Source organism: Fundulus heteroclitus, chromosome 12 (genome assembly GCF_011125445.2).
Source record: "Fundulus heteroclitus isolate FHET01 chromosome 12, MU-UCD_Fhet_4.1, whole genome shotgun sequence".
Taxonomy (NCBI): domain Eukaryota; kingdom Metazoa; phylum Chordata; class Actinopteri; order Cyprinodontiformes; family Fundulidae; genus Fundulus; species Fundulus heteroclitus.
In genome coordinates this window covers 38169380-38189851 of record NC_046372.1, presented here as the reverse complement: position 1 = coordinate 38189851, position 20472 = coordinate 38169380, and the positions used below count along the sequence as shown (strand labels likewise).

General features: G+C 42.8%; 1 protein-coding gene across 2 annotated transcripts; it reads left to right on the top strand.

Moving 5' to 3' along the window:
* Positions 1 to 1253: 1253 nt before the first annotated feature.
* vsig8b (V-set and immunoglobulin domain containing 8b) lies at positions 1254 to 19864 on the top strand. Of its 2 annotated transcripts, XM_036144570.1 has the most exons (9): positions 1254 to 1349; positions 13693 to 13852; positions 14139 to 14218; positions 15886 to 16046; positions 16162 to 16360; positions 18549 to 18701; positions 18776 to 18898; positions 19073 to 19211; positions 19316 to 19864. In XM_036144570.1, the coding sequence occupies exons 3-9, from the start codon at positions 14146 to 14148 to the stop codon at positions 19545 to 19547; spliced, it is 1080 nt and encodes a 359-aa protein (XP_036000463.1). In that variant the 5' UTR covers positions 1254 to 1349; positions 13693 to 13852; positions 14139 to 14145; the 3' UTR covers positions 19548 to 19864. The 2 variants fall into 2 exon arrangements, with proteins under 2 accessions (XP_036000463.1, XP_036000464.1); XM_036144571.1 differs by lacking the exon at positions 1254 to 1349 and having other exon boundaries at positions 13621 to 13852.
* Positions 19865 to 20472: the final 608 nt, after the last annotated feature.

Here is a 20472-nt window from a genome sequence, read left to right as displayed (position 1 = left end):
CTTGGACTGCACTAAAATAATCATCATTTCACTCATTTAATACATGAATGCTTGATCTTTTTAAGAAAGAAAACATCAGTCAAAACGTGCAATTTAATAAAGAGAAAACAATCAATTTAAATACACAATAGAGAGCTCTTTATGTTATCTTTTTTATGTAATACCTTTAATTTCCAAATTATCTCTTAATTTTGAATGATAGAGAATATGGTTGAGCTCACCACACCACCGATTTTAGAGGTGTTTTGACACTGGATTACATCGTTATTCATCTGTTGCCATTAACACATAGTCCAATCCGCTGTTTGCCCTGTTGCTGTTACCAGAACATTTACAGCCAAGGCATTAGCATGTCTAAACGGGTTTAACAACTACCTCATCCAAGGAAAGAAATCTAATAGTTATATATTCCTCCCTGAAGAAGCTACAGCCAGAATTACAATAACAAGTTAATTTGAAATTAAAAGTTAATTAGATATTTAACTTGGATTAATGTTATTTGTCCATTATAACATCCGTTTTATATTAGTGAGAGTCTTCTCTATACATCCAAACTGTTATCAGATCTGCTCAGCTGATTTATGCAGCCAATCATTAAATTCTCATTAAAACATCTTGATGAAGACTGACCTGCCTGACTGCTCCGCTATCAGCAGCCTGCCACGCGCCATCGGTTTGAAAATTGAATTTTGCCTCAACAAAGTTGAAGATATGAAGCCCTGAGAGATGACAGCTTGGTCTGATTGTTTTGTCTCAGGACCAAATCCATGACAGGGATGTTTCCAGTCGTCGCGTGGACAGCTAGCCTTGATGTAGATGAGACACGGAGACCAAAAAAAAGGAAGAAAAACAATTAGATTGATGTAGTGTGGCGTTTATTTTGTGAATGTGTCATGTTTTGCTGCAGAAATGACGGCCTCAATCTATGCGGACATTTACCTCAATACCGCACAAACCCTTTTGATGGCAAAACAAATAGAGTCGTACATTTTTCCGATTAAATAGTGCCAGTTTGTAAGGATTATAAACTTATTCTGTTGTTTCTGGTTCACGAGACTGCACAGAGGAAAGCTGCTCAGACTGGATGGTTCACTTCATGTAATCCTTATTGAACCCGCTGATATTTGCCATCTGTGTGTTTTCAGCTGAGCTAGTCTGGTGTCAAAACTCTTCCTTTTTTCCCTCTCCAGCGAGACTGGGCAGCTCGGTTTAGAGCTGGCTCATCCGCCCACATCACTCATTCATCTGGATAACCTTGTGGGTGTATGTTTTCATCCCAGCAGCAACAGCAGTTTATAAAAGAAGAAAACTCTCAAAACCTTACCAGAGGAAGAACTCCATGTGCCTTGGTGAGTGGCAGTTTCAACCCATATTATGTTTTAATGTTGCAACTATCATGTCATCCATGGGAAGGGAAAAAAAAGAGTAAATCTGGTGACAAGATGTTTAAGCTGTGCCACTGCAGTATCTGCGGTTTAGATCTTGGTCAGGAACTTATGTTGGGTTTTCTCCCTGTCCTTGTTTCTTGCCTTTCTTCAAAGTTTAAGAGAAAATGACACAAATGGGGAACAGGTCAAGCATTTAAACGTGTGCGTTTTCTTTGACAATTCAATGGTCCTACACTGTGAGAAGGTTATTGCTACTGTGGAGGTTTAGTACTCTTTTAGCCAGTGTCACAAATAAAATACTGAAGGTTGATGTGGACCGCTACCTCCACTTCGGCAAAAGCTCCTGTCGACGGTGTGAAGAAATACTTTTGCCAAAAAGGGCAGCTCTCAATTTACTGCTCTGCTCTGTCTTGCACCTATGGTAACAACGTCATGATTTAAAGATCGTGATCCAGGATAAAGGTGACTGTAATAAGCTTCCTCTGCAATGGGGGTTGGGCTCCTCTATGGAGACTGGGTGGAGAGTTTCATCATCTGGGGAAGCTAAAAGCTAAGGTCGAGGTTCAGACCTCCTGGACACCTCCATCTGGATGTTTTCCTTACATAACTTGGATGACACCCCAGGGCAAACCTAGAACTTGTCGTAGAGACTATATATCTATAGCTGATAAAGATACAAAACAGATTCAGGAAAGAATGTGTATAATATAACTACATCAGAGTGACTAGTAAGGAAATGCAAAAAAAAAGGGTAAATAACAGAAATCACAGGAGTTACTCAAAAGTTAAGACGACACAACTCAGCCCAAAGGTGAAAGAACCAAGTGTTGCAAATCGTGACTCCTACATGATGTAACCGTGAGCTCACAGCAGTCAGGTTGGAGGAGGAAAAATTGTTTCATTTTGCTCAGTGTTTCTCCATTTCCTCCTAAAATGGTCACAGAAGAATCTGAGTTTTAATAAAACTAAAGGCAGGTAAGGTTCTTACAGCAGGATGACCTTTAACGGATTCATCAAAACGTTTCCATCAAGATGTCATTGTTATTTTGTCTATGGTCTGTTCCCTTTCCCCGTTGACCCCTTATAACTTCCCAGAATGGCACAAAGCTGTTGGAAACATATTTAGCATGCCTTGCCGTTACCAGCAATCCCCTGAGCTAAATTTGATTGAACGCACGTAGAAAAGAAGACACCCTCCGTTCAGCCAATGCAAAAATTTAAAAAAAAGAATCTGCATAAAGAAAAATACTCGAGAGGAGGTTGGAGTTGATTGAATGGGCTAATTAAGCCCGACCTTCAAAATCTTTATTTGTGCTAAATTCTGACAGGACCTTTGGGCTATACGTTAATAAGAAAAGTTACATTTTCAACATTTTGTCTGGGCTAAATAAAGACAAGGTCTGCCTAACCCTTAAATAGTCACGAAAATATGCCCAAAAATCCCAGCTTTAAGGTGTTAGATATTATATGAGACTACTGTGAGCAGTTACTATGAAAACCACACAGTTGCGGCATACATAAACAAATGGTCAGTTATCTCGGGGCAGCATGTACATGTGGGGTCTATGCTATTATCTATGCTTAGGGTCTATGCTATTTAAAAGTCAGACTGTGAAATAGCATAGACTGTGTCTCCTATAACAACACATGTGAGGGGCGTGTCCTTGCTGACCTATAAGAGGCTGATGTAACCGACGTGTGATGCTCTTTGTTCGTTTCTTTTCCCGCATCGTGATCAATATAAGAGTAGTGAGTAGTACCACTTCACTGGCTTCATTAGGTTAAATGTGTTAAAATATAGTTTCTCTTTCAAGAGCCATTTCCTACTTAAGAAGTCATTAATAAAAGAAGACCACTTCTCCAGGGTAAGAGATCAAAAGGACCGCCGACCGGGGGCGGTAATCTTTAACAATGGTTTCACCTATGATTCGACTGCTGAAGGTGTAGGTGTGTTTTCACTAGGATTTTAGAGCCATGCTGTAGGGTCTTCTTGGCCTTTCGCTGTCCTCAGATCAAACTATTATTTGAGTAAATCAATGGAAATCGCATTGCGCCAGATAATCAGGTTTTAAAACTGCTTGCAATCAGGTGCTAGTATATGACTGTGCATGAACCAGAGGAGGATTGAAAATTAATTTTAAGCACTTTAAACAATGTAGAACAATGGCCTGGATTTACAGTCACAGCTAGTCTGCAGTCAGAACTGAGCTTGCCCACGTTCTCAATAATGAGATCAGACAGTAGCAGTATGCAAATGACAAGAGCGTACGTAACGTCTTCCCAAACCGTGTGACAGAAACACGAGGCATGCGACGGCAGTTTTATTAAGGGCTAACAGACAACAAAGTGATGTTTGCTAATTTGCAGCTCTGACAGAGAACAAATGGCATCAATAGAACGCAAATTAATTTTCACACAAGTGTGTGGATGAAAAATTTGCCATTACTGTACGAATTCTTCTGTCAATTTCAAGTAAGCATGTAGGCGAATCCATTCAGAGCGGCTTCAGCTCTCCAGAAATAATTTCCCTTCCAAATGAATGCCTGCCTCTTATTGACTGATGATACAACGGACAGCGAAGCAGAACATCTTCCGTCCAATCTCATGCTCATCACCAGTTTTTTCTCTCCAGCACAGTTGGTGGGCGAGTCCGCCACTGCTCTCTCTTAATTTGTGTTTTCTGAAGAAGAAGAAAAAAAATAAATGAGCTCGAAATGACATCGTTAAATAATGATTCCCTGATGTTTATGGGAAATAAGAGCTGTCATTACGGTGGAGACGGGGTGAGATTTCACTGGGGTGTTTTTTTTTGTTTTTTTTAAATCACAGAAAGCAGTTTCCATCTGACTCCTACAAGCGAGGCTTAGAGGACCAAACTCTCCACGGTCTCCCTCTGTATGCCAGACTTTACTGGGTTTAGCACAAGAAGCACAACTTATTGGATTATGGAGTCCACCGTCTATTCTCATATCGCTGGAGGCTGTGTGTTTGTGTGTGTGTGTGGGATACGTGGCCAGCTTGAAAACACAGAAAAGCACGCATGGTAAATTCCTCTTTACCTACTTGTTTTAGATGCCTTTTCATGTCCAGAGGTTGGTAGTTTAACGCTTCAAGGCTCATTAGGGCTTCTTGTTTCACATGGATTTAACTGCTGCACTCTAATTTCAGTCCTCGGGAAGCGTTGTGTCTGCACAGACAGGATAGGTTTTTGGCACTCACTCTCTGTTAGTTGAACTCCCTGCTGATGATATAATGCTGCATAATTGAGCACAATGAGACAGATATTTGCAATAGAAGCGATTTCCTGGCGTGTTCTGTATTTGTGGTCTCCGTCTCTTGTTGAAATTATTAACTTTTTACTGATTTGTCTCCAAGTAGAGTGGAAAGTTACATTTTCTTTCCTTCCTAATGCTCTCATCTGACTTTCCTCTAATACCTTTTTTTTAAGATTAATATATGAGTTAAAAACATGATAATTGCTTTTTTTCCGTGTGATTTTTTTTTTTTTTTTTTTTGCAGTGAGTTACTAGTTGAACCAAAGCAACAAAGTTGTAGTGTGTGCATTTCAGGGTATCCAAAAACATGAGGGAGTTCTTCCTAAATTGTCCCAGTTTGTTTATTCTCTGAATAAATATGTGATTTGTGGTGGTATTAATAACTACCAGTAAAAAGGTTTAAATGGAACTTGATGCTCACAATATGTTTACAATGTATTTTAATGCTAATAACAGTAAAATCCTAAAAATAACCTTATTTTATTCTTAATTCTAACCTTGCAGCACATTTAGAAATTATTTTTGTTGATGTGGGACCAAGGCCAGCGGCAAAATGTAATCAGTCTATGCCACATGAGTGATTTAAACAAAATGTGTGTTTTTTTTTTTTTGCTCAGTATATAAAGATGCACCTAGCTGTGATATGTGGCAGATTTCCAATCTGTGGCTTTTAGAAAGCCATGACCTGCCAATACCGATTTTAGTCGAATATTGAATTTAGCACAAAATGTTTCTTATTGCTATCCTGCTGTGAGCTGTTTTCGTTTTTCAAACAAGGAATGACGACGTTGTACCATGTTGTTTATGAGAGCAGCTGCTTTGAAACAGTGTTTTTTTCTCATTTAAAAATAAGGATAGGAAGGTTTGGCACAGAAATAAATTGTCTTTAGCATATTTTATTAACAGTTAGCAGTACTAGCGGTAAGCATCAGTTTCCATGTGTGTATTCTCTGGCAAAATGTCAATCTGGACCATTACTCAGACTTCCGAAAGGTTGGCAACGTTTCTAAATCCACGGGGGTCCAAGACACACAGAGGTTAAAATCTCAAAAGACTAAAAGAGCAAATTTGCTGTAATACGCTCAACACTAAATGAAGTTGGCTCTCAAACAATTTGATCTTCTTCACACAGGTTTCTTGGGAAAACAAATGCCACAGAGCACAGCAGATAAGCTGTCGTGTTCTTTGTTTAGGTTTAACAAAACAAATACAAATCAATAATAATTTCATTGTCAACAGACTACATCTACATTCTTCTAGCTGCTGATTTTTAATGATATAAACGGAAACTATCACTTTTTTGGCTTAAAATCTGTTCTTAAAAGAATGGAATGCAGAGCAAAGTTCTTTCCTTTTGAGGCTTTGTTAAAACCTTTACCAAAATATTTTTGTCTGGACTTCCTGTTGCAGCTTTAATATGGTGCTTTCAATGCTCAGAAAAATATCCAAATTTAGAATTTCCAGCTGTCCTTTAACCAGTCAGGGCCGACTGAAGTAAAAATGATCTGAGTACAACCGCAAGCCAATCCTCTGAAACTTGTTAGATTAACAGATTTAGCTTTAATCTTTACATGAAGCTAACAAAACATTACATCTTAAAGCCAATTTAGAAATGACAAAATATTTTCACATCTTTGTTATTTTGTTTGGTAACCTAGAAATTGAAAAATAAAAAAGAAGATTTTTTTGCCTTTGAACGTCAATCTCAATGTTAAAACAGGCACACATGATGGCACCATCCTTCTTTCTTCTGAAGAAGAACAGCCCAAATATTTCTGGAAGGAATTTGCTCAGCTTTGGTGAGCTCTAATGAGCTTTTTTGCTGAACTCCCTTGTGGAAATCTCCCCTGGTTCTTCAATCTGAGTTTATTCAGACAGCTGTTTGCTAGGGGCAAGACCCAGGCTGCTCTTAAAGGCTAAAAAAAAAAAAGCATTTCAAATTTTCCAAACTGTCCCTTTTGGGAGGCTTTGTGCCTTTTTTGAGGAAAGACCTGGGAATGACGTTTTCTCTAATCCTGCGCACTCATTTAGTTCTGATATATGCTTCCTGCTGCCACTCTCCTTTGAGGTGGGTGTTGTACTCACAGTGGTGCAGGATAAAAAGCTCCTTCTGGATGGTGACTTGATCTAATGATTCAGATTCTCCTCTGTGCAAACGTTTTCATACTCTAACCACTGTCAGACCGCAGAGTATGTACGTAGGGGCAGGACAATTGATTCGCATTGTTGTGCAGACATCAAAAAATGACTGTAAGCAGTAATTGTTAAAGTCAGGGGATTGTGTCTGACTGACTTGACTTATGTTGCTCTTTGAGCGGCTGACTGAATATCCTTCTTCCTGCCAGAGGCGACATCCTCATCGCAGTGACTTTCCACCTTTAGAAGACAAATATATCCGTCTAACAGGCTCTCTGACATTGACACACAGTGAGTCATGATGCTTCGCTGTTTGAGTACGGCTGCTGGCAAGCCCTGATTTTCTCGAGCCTCTCTCCTCCTTGTTTTTGTTATTTGTTTCCACCCCTCCCATGCTGTTCACATGTAATTTGGAGATCTGACAAGGAGGTGTGCTCGCTACCCCGTTGTCTGATTAGACCACCTTTGCCAAATCGGCAAAGACAGAAGCAGGTCTTAGTCATGAAGAATCTGTGAAGAATCTGGCTACTTTTCATCTACCAGGGTAATTAAGAAGACACCAGGTGACAGAAAGGGATTGCTGGTATGCAACAAGTTCAGAGCATTTCATATAGGCTTGTCCGACTTTTTTTTGTGCTCTCCTCTTTCAGTGTAATATGTCTGGTTGATCCAACCTTGCTTTGTCTTAGTCTGAAGAGGCTGAAGAAGCTCTGGGGGACTGCTTCAGCTCCACTGTGTGGGAAGAGCTGTGCGCTCCTCATATGGAGGACATTGACAGCCTGACAGGCTGCATCACAGGTTCGATTAGCTTCTGTGTGGACATAACTGTGTCCCTGATTAAGATGTTTCTCCAACAACAAGCAATTGGTAAACCCTGATATAAAGTCCCTCCTCAATGAGAAGGTGAGAGCCTTTAGCTCAAGAGACAAGAGGGGGCGGAGGACTGTGCAGAAGGAGCTGAAAAGAAAGACAAGGGATGGGGTGTGATTCTTCAATGAGATGGTACTGCAAGTGCTGTAGTTTGTCCTCGCCGAACCAGCGTACACTAATAACCCATAACAAGCTGAAGACCTCTAATCAGGGATGGAAAGAAACATCAACATTAAGAAGATGGAGGACCAGCTGCAGAAGATCATAATTGGGCTTTGGAAGAGCCTTAAAATAATTTCAGGTCATAAACCAAACTCCCAGATAGTATGTGGTTTTAGAATGATCTGAACACTTCTGAGATCCCAGAAGTGTGACGATGTCTCTAGAACTATGTATTTTTCAGCAGCTTCGATCAGACACTGCCCCCTTCTCCCACAATTTTCTCCTGCTGCAATCCCCCTCATCTTTGGCCACTGCTTCCTTTTCCTCCCAGGACCACACTGTCATAATCTGGGTTTTGTTTTGGTTTGTTTATTATTTGATCAGCTGTTCCTCTCTTCCACCTCAGGTTTTGTTTCTGTTCTGTCTTGTTTTGGATTCTTCAGCTTATGTACTGTTTTAGTTTATCTGGTCTTTGTATTAGTTCTGATCTCCCTTCTGTGCTTTGTTAAGTCTTAGTTTTATCTTCTGTCTTAGGTTTGTTCTTCATGGTTATTTATGTTCTAGGGTTGGTTTAGTGTCTGTTCCTTCCCACGTGTTTTCTGTCAGCTTGTTTCCCCCTGCAGCCACTTCCCTCCCTCTGATTACCTCCACCTGTTTCTGTTGGTTATTCGCCCCTAATCTCTCATGCGTCCACGAGAGCATTCCCTCATTTGGTAAGAGTTTCCCAGCACCTTGATTCCGTTTTTAGTAATCTGTTCTGTTCTGCTCGTTTCCCTGTTCAAGTGTTGCCTGGATGTCTGCCTTTCCCGTCATTGGATTTTTGCTCTGTTACCTGCCTGTCTGCCACTCATCAGCTCCTTCAATAAATTTTGAGCATCATATTTTTGTGTTTGGTTGAATACCGGGTTCATCTCATCAGTAACTCATTACAACTGCTTGCTTTTCCTCCCAGGACCTCACACCTCTCAGCTCCTCGCCATTACCCACACCCTCTGTTTCAGATTACTCCACCCTACAGACCCCTCCCCCACCACCATCATGTCCCTTTCAACACTTCAGGTGAGCAACGTGCTGCAAAAGATTCGCGGTATGAAAGGCTGCAGGTCTTGACGGCATCAACTCAAGGCTCCTGAGGGGCTGCTCAGATCAACTGTGTGGTGTCATGAGAAACGTATTCAACATCAGCCTGAAGCTGGGGAAAGTACCACAGCTATGAAGACCCCCTGTGTGATTCCAGTGAAAAAGAGCATACATCAGAAGGACATCAGCAGTTACAGGCCGGTACCTCTGGCATCACATCTGATGAAGATACTCGAGAGGTTGGTCCTCAACGATCTTCGCCCCTGGTGAGGTCTTCATTGGATCAGCAACAGCTTGCCTACCAGCCTGGCTTCAGGTGGACGGTGCCATACTCTACCTTCTGCACCGTGCTCTAACCTACCCAGAGAAGCCTGGTTCTTTAATTTCTCTTCTGAACTTAATACCATCCCACCAGCACTTCTGAGGGACAAGCTGGAGCGGTCACGAGTGGACCACCCCCTGTCCCTGTACTGGACTACCTTACTGTGCACCTACACTATGTGTGGACACAGGGCTACATTATGTGTGTCTGACAGGCTGGTTGGCAGTGTGCTAAACTGCTTCTACTCCCCAGGTTGTCATCTTCAGAAGTTCTCAGATGACCCTGCCATAGTCAGCCTCATCACAGGTAAGGAGAACTCATAGTACAGACAGTGGACACAGGACTTTATGGACTGGTACCAGCGGAACCACCTACTAACCAACGCATGGAAAGCCAAAGAGCTGGTGGTGGATTTCCACTGGTGCAGACCCACCACACCAACACCAGTGAACATCTAGGGAACTGACATTGAGATAGTGGACTCTTACAAGACCACTATATATAAGACCTGGACAATAAACTGGACTGAAGTCTCATCACTTATGCTCTTTACAGAAAGGTTCAGAGTAGACTCTGCTGCTCTACCTGCTACAGAGACATGTCTTTTGGAATGTAGATGGCACTCTTAAAAATCAGTAACACTTAATTGGAGTGTGCACACGACTGACATTACACTGTCATAAACATGACATAACACTTGTCATGAACATGCAGGAGTCTTTATAAATGTCTATGACCGTTGTCAATAATCGGTACATTATGACACCTTTAATGCATAGTTCAAATCGTTTAAAATGTCTTTGTTATGACAACCTGACATTAACCAACAAATCATAAGCCATCATAAATATGTCATAACAGGTGTAATTATAAACCTTTAAAAAGTTATTTAGGTGAAAGTGTTAACACTACATTACACTGTCATACATGATTAGTCTTAACTTTGGCTCCCATGAGACTGTTTTGTGTCATTCATTTCCCTTACCTCAAGTCAAGTTGAACAGGTAGGACTAGTTTTACAGATGTCATTAAGTGTTATTATCCTGTCAAATGTTTTAATAAGAGAGTAATGAAGGTTTAACCTTACTTCAGGGAAAGTTGAACAAGTAGGACTATTGCATAGATGTCATTAAAGCTATGGTCGGCGATTTTTCCGGAAGTCTCCCTAAGTCCCTTTTTGAACAACGACGCATCCGCAAGACCGTCTTACCTGCTCTTCAGGGGGATCACATGAAAAAAAAAAAATCTCCCAAATCCACTCTGGTTTTATTTCTTTCTACTGAGTCCGTCCTCTTCTTCTCTTAAACTTGTACGGGGTTTGCTTCTTGCGACTCTCAGCCATGTTCAAAGTCTATGGTGAGAGCAGCGGAGCTACAAGGTACAGCTAACACCACCAAGCTAACCGGATACATAAACCATGCACAGCCAGCAAGTGGAAACTATGAAGGAACAAGCATGGACACTAGCCTTACATGAGTGCGTCAGAATGATTGCCATGTGAGACAACCATTAGATAACGCGATACCCCTCGAAACTCAAGGGATAGAGGAGAGTGAGTGCAGGAACAAAATTAGGACAAATCCCTGACCTTTGGTGTGAAGAGGAGTGATTGGTTAGAGTTAGAGACCATATTACCTAGTATAATTAAAAAGTGTTTCTGAACATGATTTCCAGCAAGCTTTAAGTGGTATTATACTGACAAATTTTGGTTCTGTTAATACCAAGTTGTCACAACAAAGACATTTTAAACACTATCAACTTTCCATTGAAAGTATCACAATTTACCGAATGACACTTGATGACAACAGTCATAAACATTCATAAAGACTCCTGCATGTTCTTGCCATGTTAGGTTTATGACAGTGTAATAATAGTCTAATGCACACCCCTTCAAACAAAGTGTGCCCCATGTTTTTTGACTCAGCCGTTTTCTATGGTGTAGTTTGTTGGAGCAGCAGCTTATCTGCTGCTGTGAGGAAGAAGTTAGAAAAGCTCATCAGGAAGACCAGCTCTGTCCTAGGAGGGCCCCTCGACCCAGTGCAGGTAGTCAGAGACAGCAGGACTCAGGACAAAACTAACACTCCTGTTGGACAATGTCTCCCTCCTCATGCAGGAAGCTGTTGCAGAGCTGGAGAGCTCCTTCAGTGACATACGGCTGCACCCTGGGTGCATTAAGGAGAGTAATTACAGGTCCTTCCTCAGCTGCACAAACAAGCACGGACATTTTTTTTTACATTGTTTAAATTACCCCACCTAGTTGCACATTTTTAATCTGGGTATTCTATATTTAATAACTATATTTGATGCTGATTCTCATGTTTCAGATGTAACCATACTGTGCCGTCTCTTTTTCTTCTTTTCTGTTTTCCCATTTTTTACCTTTGTGTGAATCTGAATGCTTCTGTTTGCCTTTCACGCTGTGGCTGTCACACGTGGATCTCTCCACTGTGGGACAATAAAGGATAATTCTTTCCCCTTTTCTATTCAATTCTTGTCACACAGCCCGGCTCCACGCTCCGGCGCCAGGAACGCCTTTTACACCAGGAGGAGGAAGTGGGGCAATTAACCCCATCCCACCCCCAGCCTACCCCCCCCACCCCTTGCTAGTCAAGGATGCCATACCTTGCAGTCTCGCACAAACCCTGATATTTGCGGGATCGCTCAGGAACACCTTGTAACACAAACCTGTTGGGGCGTCTCCACACAGAGCAGCAGGTTCACCGCGTGAAAATGCACAGCATGCAGAGAGGGAGGAGGGGAGGATTTAGGAATGTGCGCTCCGATCATGTTTCATACCGAGCGCTACTAATTTGTTCATCTCCTTAATGAGCATTATTGGCAGCGTCACATTAAACCAGCACTCCAGTTTCCTAATGGCCAACGTCACACTCCGTGCTCACATCATATACTGTACACCCTCCTGTAATCGATGCTGAATTATCCCACCAAAGCTTCAAACTCATGCTCACTGGCAGTGGCGGGTGTTTCTGGGCTTCGTGTTCTTCGTTTTTAAAACAAAATTCAAGCCATCTGCGACTCTCGGGATAATCTCCATCATTTAAAAGGGAAAAAAACAAGTTATACTTAGAGCATAAACAGCAGTAGCAGCTGTCACGCTGCAGTTTACAGCTCAGAATTTGCTGCTGTCAGATCCTCACGGCTCCCATTGTCTGCTGTCTGTCAGTCAGTGAGGAACAACAACCGTGACTATGTTTTTTTTTTTTTTTTTTAAAAAAAAAAGAGAGAGAAATGAGGGGAACAACTTGTGGGGGCTGTCAGACACAGTTACTTCTGTTCTGCTGTTTTAAAAAAAAATAATCATAAAGAGAGACAGTCATTATTTTTAGGAAGACTGCTGCCCTTCTGTTAAATCACATTTACGGCGCTTGCACAGAGGAAGTAGAGATATGCATCGTTTCCATGAAACAAATCATAGTAGATGATCAACACCGAAAGGCTGAACGGCGGCATAGTTGTCGAGCTGCTCAAGAGACACAGGGCTAATTTTTAATCTCTGTCATCAGCTGCTTCACACAATCCTGTGCAACGAAAACAGTTTCACTCAGACACGGCCATAGGGCAATTACTGGTGTCAAGGTACACCAACGTCTGACTTAAAAAATGTACGGCATGCCGTTCCCTCAGTCTTCGAGTTGTCTTTGGCTTTATGGAGTACTGAACAGAGTGCTGCCCCTCCCCGTCTATTGCTGCGCACTGCCAGTAAGCTGTTTGAAAGGAGGCTCTAATACTCCCCCCCCACCCAACCCTGGCTTACAAGAAAGACTGCTACCGTAAATGGATCCATGCATGGATATAAAACCAGACGGGCATTAATACAGACAGTTCTGTATGTTACAATTTTTCCAAATAAACAAAACAATAAACAAATCTTTCAATGTCAGATCAGTATAGAATAAGAAGGCCTGACTTGATCAAGTCAAGATCAGATCACATGCTAGAGACTTGGACTAGAGTGATCAAATACCATTCATTGCTGGGGGTGCAATGATATAATTATTTATTTTTTCATCTGACTGTTCATGCCATCCCCTATGCTGTGGCGCCCTGGGTGGAGAGTCATATCACCCAAATGAAAAGCCCGGTAGAAACTGAACCTACCAGTGGCCTTCCTGTTATCATTGCTCATTGTAGGCTCTCCTGGAACAGGTAGCCTGACCAGTTGACCAAGTGACGTCAGCTTGATATTTATGTGTTAATCTGATTAAAATCAATATAACTAAAAATAAATGTTAAACAAATATTACACAACAGTATCATCGCTAAAAAAAAAACAATACATTAAATAATTTTATCAGTGTTAGATTAAAGCAGTTTCAGCAATTAGCATTTATTCCTCTCGATTTCTCCATTTGTATTGTACCTTTAAAACATTGAGGTCAAACAAGAGGAACTTTAAACCAATAAAACAAGTATGAAGGAAGTTTGTCTTGTTTTGCAGCTCTGGGAGGGGCCAGGACGTGCACTATGATCAGTGAAGGTGTGGTCATAGTTACTGCTGCTGGGTTTCACCTGAGCACAGAATAAGCAAGCCTCCCCTGCAGTGACACGGTGACAGGCCTCGAAGGACTCGCGTTTAAATTGGACCTGATCTCTTTAAGGTACATCAGAGCGCCTCGGTTTTTCTCTATCTGTCCCTATTGATCAACAGATCTTGATATTCTCGCTGTGTGTACTGACAGAACCTGTTTGTCAGACTTCTGCTAAATCATGATTTATTCCAGACATGGCTTGTGCATTGAAAGGCTAAAAAAAAAAAAAAAAACACAGCATTTATTGTTCCTTTTCCAGATTCAGGTTGAAGGACAAAGTGTTCAGAGATAACAAGCTGTGACTGAAGGGGGCTCTCAAAATATTTTCTCTGCTTAACGTCATGTTTGCTCTCAGGGTTGAAATGGATCATACGCGCCGGAGTGTGTGGCTGAAGGTGGCTGTGCTGTTTCTAATAGCGACTCAGCTGAGGACAGGTGAGCCTCATTTTCTCATCTCCAGAGAGCGTTTTGGCTTTTTTAGATGAGGCCTACTGATCATGTTTTCATGTTTCCGTCCTGATCTGACAGGTGAATTGCATTTCCAGACACTCAAATACATAAAACGCAGGTGTCTGATGAGCAACTTGAGTAACATTCATCCTCCCCCCCCCCCCACACTTCCTCTGTTGCTAAGGATCACAGAGTCGTGTTCATGTGTGCCCTATAACCCTGAGAGACGGTTTTAATTCCATCTTTTTTTTCCATCCCCGAGAGATAAATTAGTTCGGGGGGCTCCTGGCAAGCTTTCTGTTTCCATTTATAAAGCTCACAGTGACAAGTGAATGCAATCAGATGCATGCAGCAGGTATACAGTGAAACAAAGACTTGCGAACGCAGCCAAATCTTCACATTTCAGCATCAGACCAGTAGCTGATTGAGTGAGGCTCGATTGAATGCGTTCTGATGCTCCCCTGTTATAACACTAAGAAAACACGCTATCAGCAAGAGCGGGGAGGATTTGAATGCTTTCAGCTCATTGTATCAAGCTTAGTGACTGGGCTTGCTGGCAGACCTCCTAAGACAGGGGGAAAAACCACATCTTCCTTACAGCCGCGCTGTGCCCAGGGGTGCAGTTTCCCCGTGTAAACATCTGATTGACTGGTTTCAGCTGCTTTCCTGCCTCCTCTCATCACGTCTGACATTTACATGCTTTCCCAAATACCTGCGACACACTTTGTTTATTTGCCACTGAGATCTGAGGTGTCGTTTTTTTTTTGTTTTTGTTTTTTCATGGCGGGTTTAGGAAGGAGCGGAAGATTTAAATAGTGCTCCGCTTTATATATTTAGTTAAGGTTAAAGATGTAATTGAGAAAAGGCTTCATGTGAGCCTTTTTCTGTTTTTTTTTTGTTTCTCACAGATGAATCTTACTTGGATAAAGAAGCTGGGTGTGCTGCAATTTATTTGTACTCAATTACTTTTGCAAAGGAATTTGAAGGATGTAATGATTAAAGCCTCGTGCTGTAAACAGTGAGTCACTGGGGTGTGTGTCCGAGTTTCTCCGTTGCTGTGTTTTGAATTTTTGGTTTTGTTTGTTGTTTTGTTTTTGCCCATGCACTCAGTTTATCACCATCAGTCACCTATTTTATTTATATATATATATATATATATATATATATATATATATATATATATATATATATATATATATATATATATATATATATATCTATAATATATATATATATATATATATATATATATATATATATTCATTCCTTTCGGTTAATGAACCTACAGAATATTAGGAAGCATTTCATTTCAGCAAGAAAAATTACTCCGACAGTGTTTTTATTTTTGGTGTTCCAGCTCTAAAACTCTCAATCTTCAGTTGACTTAAGAGGCCAATTAGTCTCACATCGGTACTCCTTTCCCACCCGGAGCATGGTTAGGAGCTCTGGCCCAGGGCTTGAATACCATTAAGCTGGAAAAACTGCTTAATGCATTTCTGAGTGAAATTAGTTTGATTTCCCCCCCCACACACACACACACACACACACACACACACCCTCCTCTTGTGTGTATTGGGTTTGGAACTGAAATTTGGAGGGAGGATAAAGTGGATTTGATAAGTTAGTAAGTTTAGATTTCCTTTCCATCACAGAGGCGTTGGTGATAGAAGCGTCGGGGCCACAGACTGTTCAGAAAGCAGAAGGGGAATCCGTCAACCTCGTGTGCAAGTACACTTTAGAGGCAGTAGACACAGGAGAACTGGACATAGAGTGGTCTAACGTCAGTCCGGACCCGACGCAAAAAGACAACCTGGTGAGTTGTTGATGGGGAGGAAAAGTAAAAGTAAAACCTGCTTTTGTGTGTTCAAGGGTTCCTCTTGGGTCCTTTGTCGAAAATAAAAGTTAAACACTGAAACTTTGCATCTCAGATCTTATCTTACACAGTTACCGAGACACACCACTATGACACATCCCTTTCCAAAAGGCTGAAATTTTCGACCGACCCAAGGAATGGAGACGCGTCTATCACCATCTCGGAGTTGAGGGCCTCAGACAGGGGAACCTACCAGTGTAAAGTGAAAAAGGCACCAGGCGCTGACATGAGAAAAGTCACTCTGGATGTACAGAGTAAGGTGGAACTTCTGCTTTTTACCTGTTCTACCTGTTTATTATCTCATAGCTCCTTCTCATCCTCTACTTGTTGCTGTCATTCACATGGAATGTCATCGCGCCCTCTTTTCATGAGCTTTATATAGCTTTAGGTGTGAACCTGTTGAATGAATACGGAGGATTACAGTTAACGCTCTCTCGTCACAGCCACAAACTTCAACACAGCAGGTGATTTTATGTGACAGACTAACACAAAGTAGCTCTAACTGTGAGGTGGGGGAATTTGTTTTTTTTTTCCCGCTTGTTTTTTTTATTTGTTGCTGTTGTTGTTTTATCTCTGTGTTCAGCTGCCTTTAGTCTGCCATCTCTAAATAAAGTCCCGTGGAACCAGTAGCAGTCAGAAAGTAACAGTGTACAGCTGTTAGCATGAATCCAGCCATTGAAGGCTTCAGATGGTCTTTTGGAGAACGTTAGGGACCAGATAGTGTCCCGAAGACCAAGGAACACAGCGGACAGGTCAGGGAAAATGCTTTATAGAGGGTTAAAGCAGCATCTGGGTATAAAACATTATCTCAAGCTTTGAACATCTCACAAAGCACCGTTCAGTGTTTTCAGTCTGAAAACAGAGCATGGCACAGCTGCAATTCTGGTCCAGGCAAAAGGAGCATTGATCAGTGATGCAGCCAAGAGGCCCATGGAGAACCCTGGAAGACCTGCAAAGATATCAGCCCAGGTGGGGGAATCTGTCGATGGGTGTTCTGTTAGTCGTGCACTCCATGAATCTTTGTTGAAGAAGAAAACTGTTGAAAACAGAAAGCCATAAGAAGTCCTGCTTAAAGTTCACCACCAGCCATGGAGGAGACACAGCCAACATGTGGAAGGTGGTTGGGTCGTGAGACCTCAACTCATTGGCATACATGTGAAAGGCTTTGTGGGGGCAGCAGCATGCTGTGGGGATGCGTTTATTCAACCTATCCGGCTGGACCGACTCACGCCGTAAGCACGGCAGATCAGTCTGGAACGCTGCCGGCAGAACCCAGTTTCAAAGGCAGAACTAACAGGGTCAGTGGAAACAGGTCAGAACCAATCAGATAGCTACGGATGTGACGAGAAATCCAAGCAACGCGCTCTGTTTTAGCGCTTAGAGCAGCCAGTTCTTGAGTTTTTAAAGATATAGACCAAAACAGCTCATCCAGGACATAATGAAGGGCATAATGTAAACATCGCTTCACTGCGGCCGCCATCTTGACTGTTATGGTTACAGAAAAGTGCTGCTGCATTGTAAGTAAAGATTGACGCATCATGAACTCCAGCCTCCACCACTGTGACTGGTCTGGTGAGTTTTAGACCGGAGCGTCTGAAACTACCCAGATCAACAAGCTGTGGTTTGAATACACAGCTCGTCGGTCTGGCAGGCCAGCCTAGCGCTTATTATGCAATGCCAGGGAAACTGGCCATAGATGATGGGGATATGGATGGAGCTACAGTAAGGTCAACTCTTCCTTAAGGACCATGACCCCAAACAGCCTGGGCAACAATGGAAAGGTTTAGATCAGTGGTTCCCAACTCTGGTCCTCCAGTACCCCTGACCTGTACGTCTTTGACGTGTCTCTATTCCAGCTCACCTAATTCAAGTGATGCAACCTCCTCTGCAGAGCCCTCTTAATCATCCATCCGTTTAAGCCGGGTGTTTGGCAGCGAGGAGACACCTAAAACATGCAGGACAGGGCTCCCCGAGGAGCTGGATGGGGACCGCCGATTTAGATGGAAGATGGATATGTTCCGTCAGACAGAAACCCAGTAAAAAAGATCTGTGGCAAGACTTTAAAATGAATCACAGAGGCTCTCCATCCCGTCTGACTCTCCGTCCTGTCTGACTGGGCTTGAGCTATTTCACAAAAAGGAATTGACAAAATGTTCAGCGTCAGTATGCACAAAGCCGGTGGAGTGACCCCCCAGGAGACTTTGTCGCAGCAGCTGTAACTGCAGCGAGAGCGTTTTTCAGCAAAGTACCGACTCGGGAGGAGCAGGACTTAAATCCATGTCACACAATTATGCCAGACTTTGGGTTTGTGTGTCACACGAAACCTGAATCGCATACTTTGAGGTTTATGGCTGTAACCGGACAAAGCGTTGCAAACGCTCAAGGGGTGGGAATACGTTGGCGAGGCTCTGAACGCCCCGAATTTGCTCGTCTCCCAACCAGCTCCCCCCTCCTCGCCGAAGTGTTGGGTGGAAGGCGCTGAGGAGAAAGGAGGGTCCGTGTCCCTCCGCTGTAAGTCCTCCAAGGGAAGCATTCCTCTCAGTTACGTGTGGAAGCGAGAGACGGGGGGTGCTATGCCGACCACTGCCACTCAAGGTAATGCGGACCCACACGTGACGAGTGTCTGTGTAGGTGTAGGTGTGTCCTGAAACATCTCACCTTTCATTCAGATGCAGAGACTGGAGAGCTGCTGATAAAGAACCACACAGACAGCTACACCGGAACCTATACGTGCGAGGTGAAAAATAATGTGGGCACGGCACAGTGCAAATATGTCCTGCGTGCATACAACCGTAAGTCCACCTTGTTCTCATGTGGTTTTTAGGCTGAACATGTTTTTTTTTGCTTTTGCATTTATACAAAATAGAAATTCCCAAACAGGCCTTTCATGGGAACTGAGATTAATAGCTGCACAGAGGGGGATCTGCGCTCGTTTGATGTCTTTTCCACTGCGTCCTCTCTTCCAGCTACCAATAAAGTGGGCGTCATAGTCGGCGCGGTGATAGGTGCTCTGCTGCTGCTTCTCCTCCTCCTGTTTCTCATCTGGCTCCTGCTCTGCTGCTGCCACAAGAAGCGCTACCAGAAGGAGGCTGCAAATGAAATTAGGTATTACATCACAGCTGGAGAGTGTTTTCGGGCCCTCGAGGGGGGAAAAATCCCAGATCAGAGCGCCATCTGATCGAGGCTCGCCTCTTACCTTGTCTTCACAGGGAGGACGTCGCCGCTCCCGAGAGCAGACCCCCCAGCAGGCAGTCCAGCCGGCAGTCATCGGCGGTGGGGTACCGCACTCACCACGGGGTGCAGTACACGCCGGTGAGCCGGCAGCAGTCCAGCGTCAATGGATCGCGTTCCATCTACAGAGCTGGCAGCGAGGCGGCGAGCACAGCGGGGAACAGAGTAGCTTCTCTTGAATATGACCATCAATACGGATATGCTGTCTAACCGCAAGCATGTTTTTTTTAAAAAAAAAAAAGCTCAAACTGTGTAAAATGTAAATTATAGCCTTGTGAAGGAAACGCTATGTAAAACATGCAAGTTACTCAAAGTGCAATCCCAGTGGGAGCGCCTCGCTGTGACGCATCACTGCTTTCAGGTTCTCATCGTCTAAATCACAAATTCTGCGGAAACTTTATGTAAAATGTATATAACAAACATTTACATCGTTTATTAAGGTGTTTTTACCTCTAACATAAGGAAGTACTGTATGATTGTAATGCCTTTTTTTAAATATGTACAGAATAAAACATTTGCCTTTGATACGCATTGTTGAGTGTTTACAATGTCTTTTCAAAGTGAGGGCCAGAATGGAGGCTATTGATAATATTAGGGGAAGGGAGAGGGGGGAGGGGGGGGGGGCACACCAAAACCAAAGGCCAGACCAAATTTCAGGTGTTTGCTTGAGGTATCATATCGCATGGTGTTGCGACCTAAGTCCTGGTCTTTGATCATGGTGGCCCAGGTTTGTGTTAGGGAGGGCTTCTGGCACAAAAACTCTGACTGCAAGCTGCAGCGCTGGAAATGGAGACATCCTGTTTGTGGAATGAATCCAAATTGACAGATTTCCACAACTACTACTGAATATTCCACATATGGAACAACAGCAACTCGCCGAGCAGGGTCAGTGGATACTGAGAGTCAGAGGTCGCCAACTTTGTGCTACAGACCTCCAAACTTCTTGAGAGGAGTGCATAGAGATCTTTACTGATTGGGTATCATGGAAAGCCTGACATCACCTGGTGCCACACTAAGCATCACATCTAGTTGTGTAAAGCACACCGGCACTGGACTCTGGAGCACACTTTTCAGCCTGCGACCCCCAAAATAACAGCACCAGAGACAATATCATGAGGATAAAGTTGTAAAAAAA

Coding starts and splice junctions, on each gene's coding strand:
- vsig8b (XM_036144570.1), top strand. CDS start 14,146: ATGGATCATACGCGCCGGAGTGTGTGGCTGAAGGTGGCTGTGCTGTTT. Junction 14,219..15,885: donor AGCGACTCAGCTGAGGACAG/GTGAGCCTCATT, acceptor TTTCCATCACAG/AGGCGTTGGTGATAGAAGCG. Junction 19,212..19,315: donor GAGGCTGCAAATGAAATTAG/GTATTACATCAC, acceptor TTGTCTTCACAG/GGAGGACGTCGCCGCTCCCG.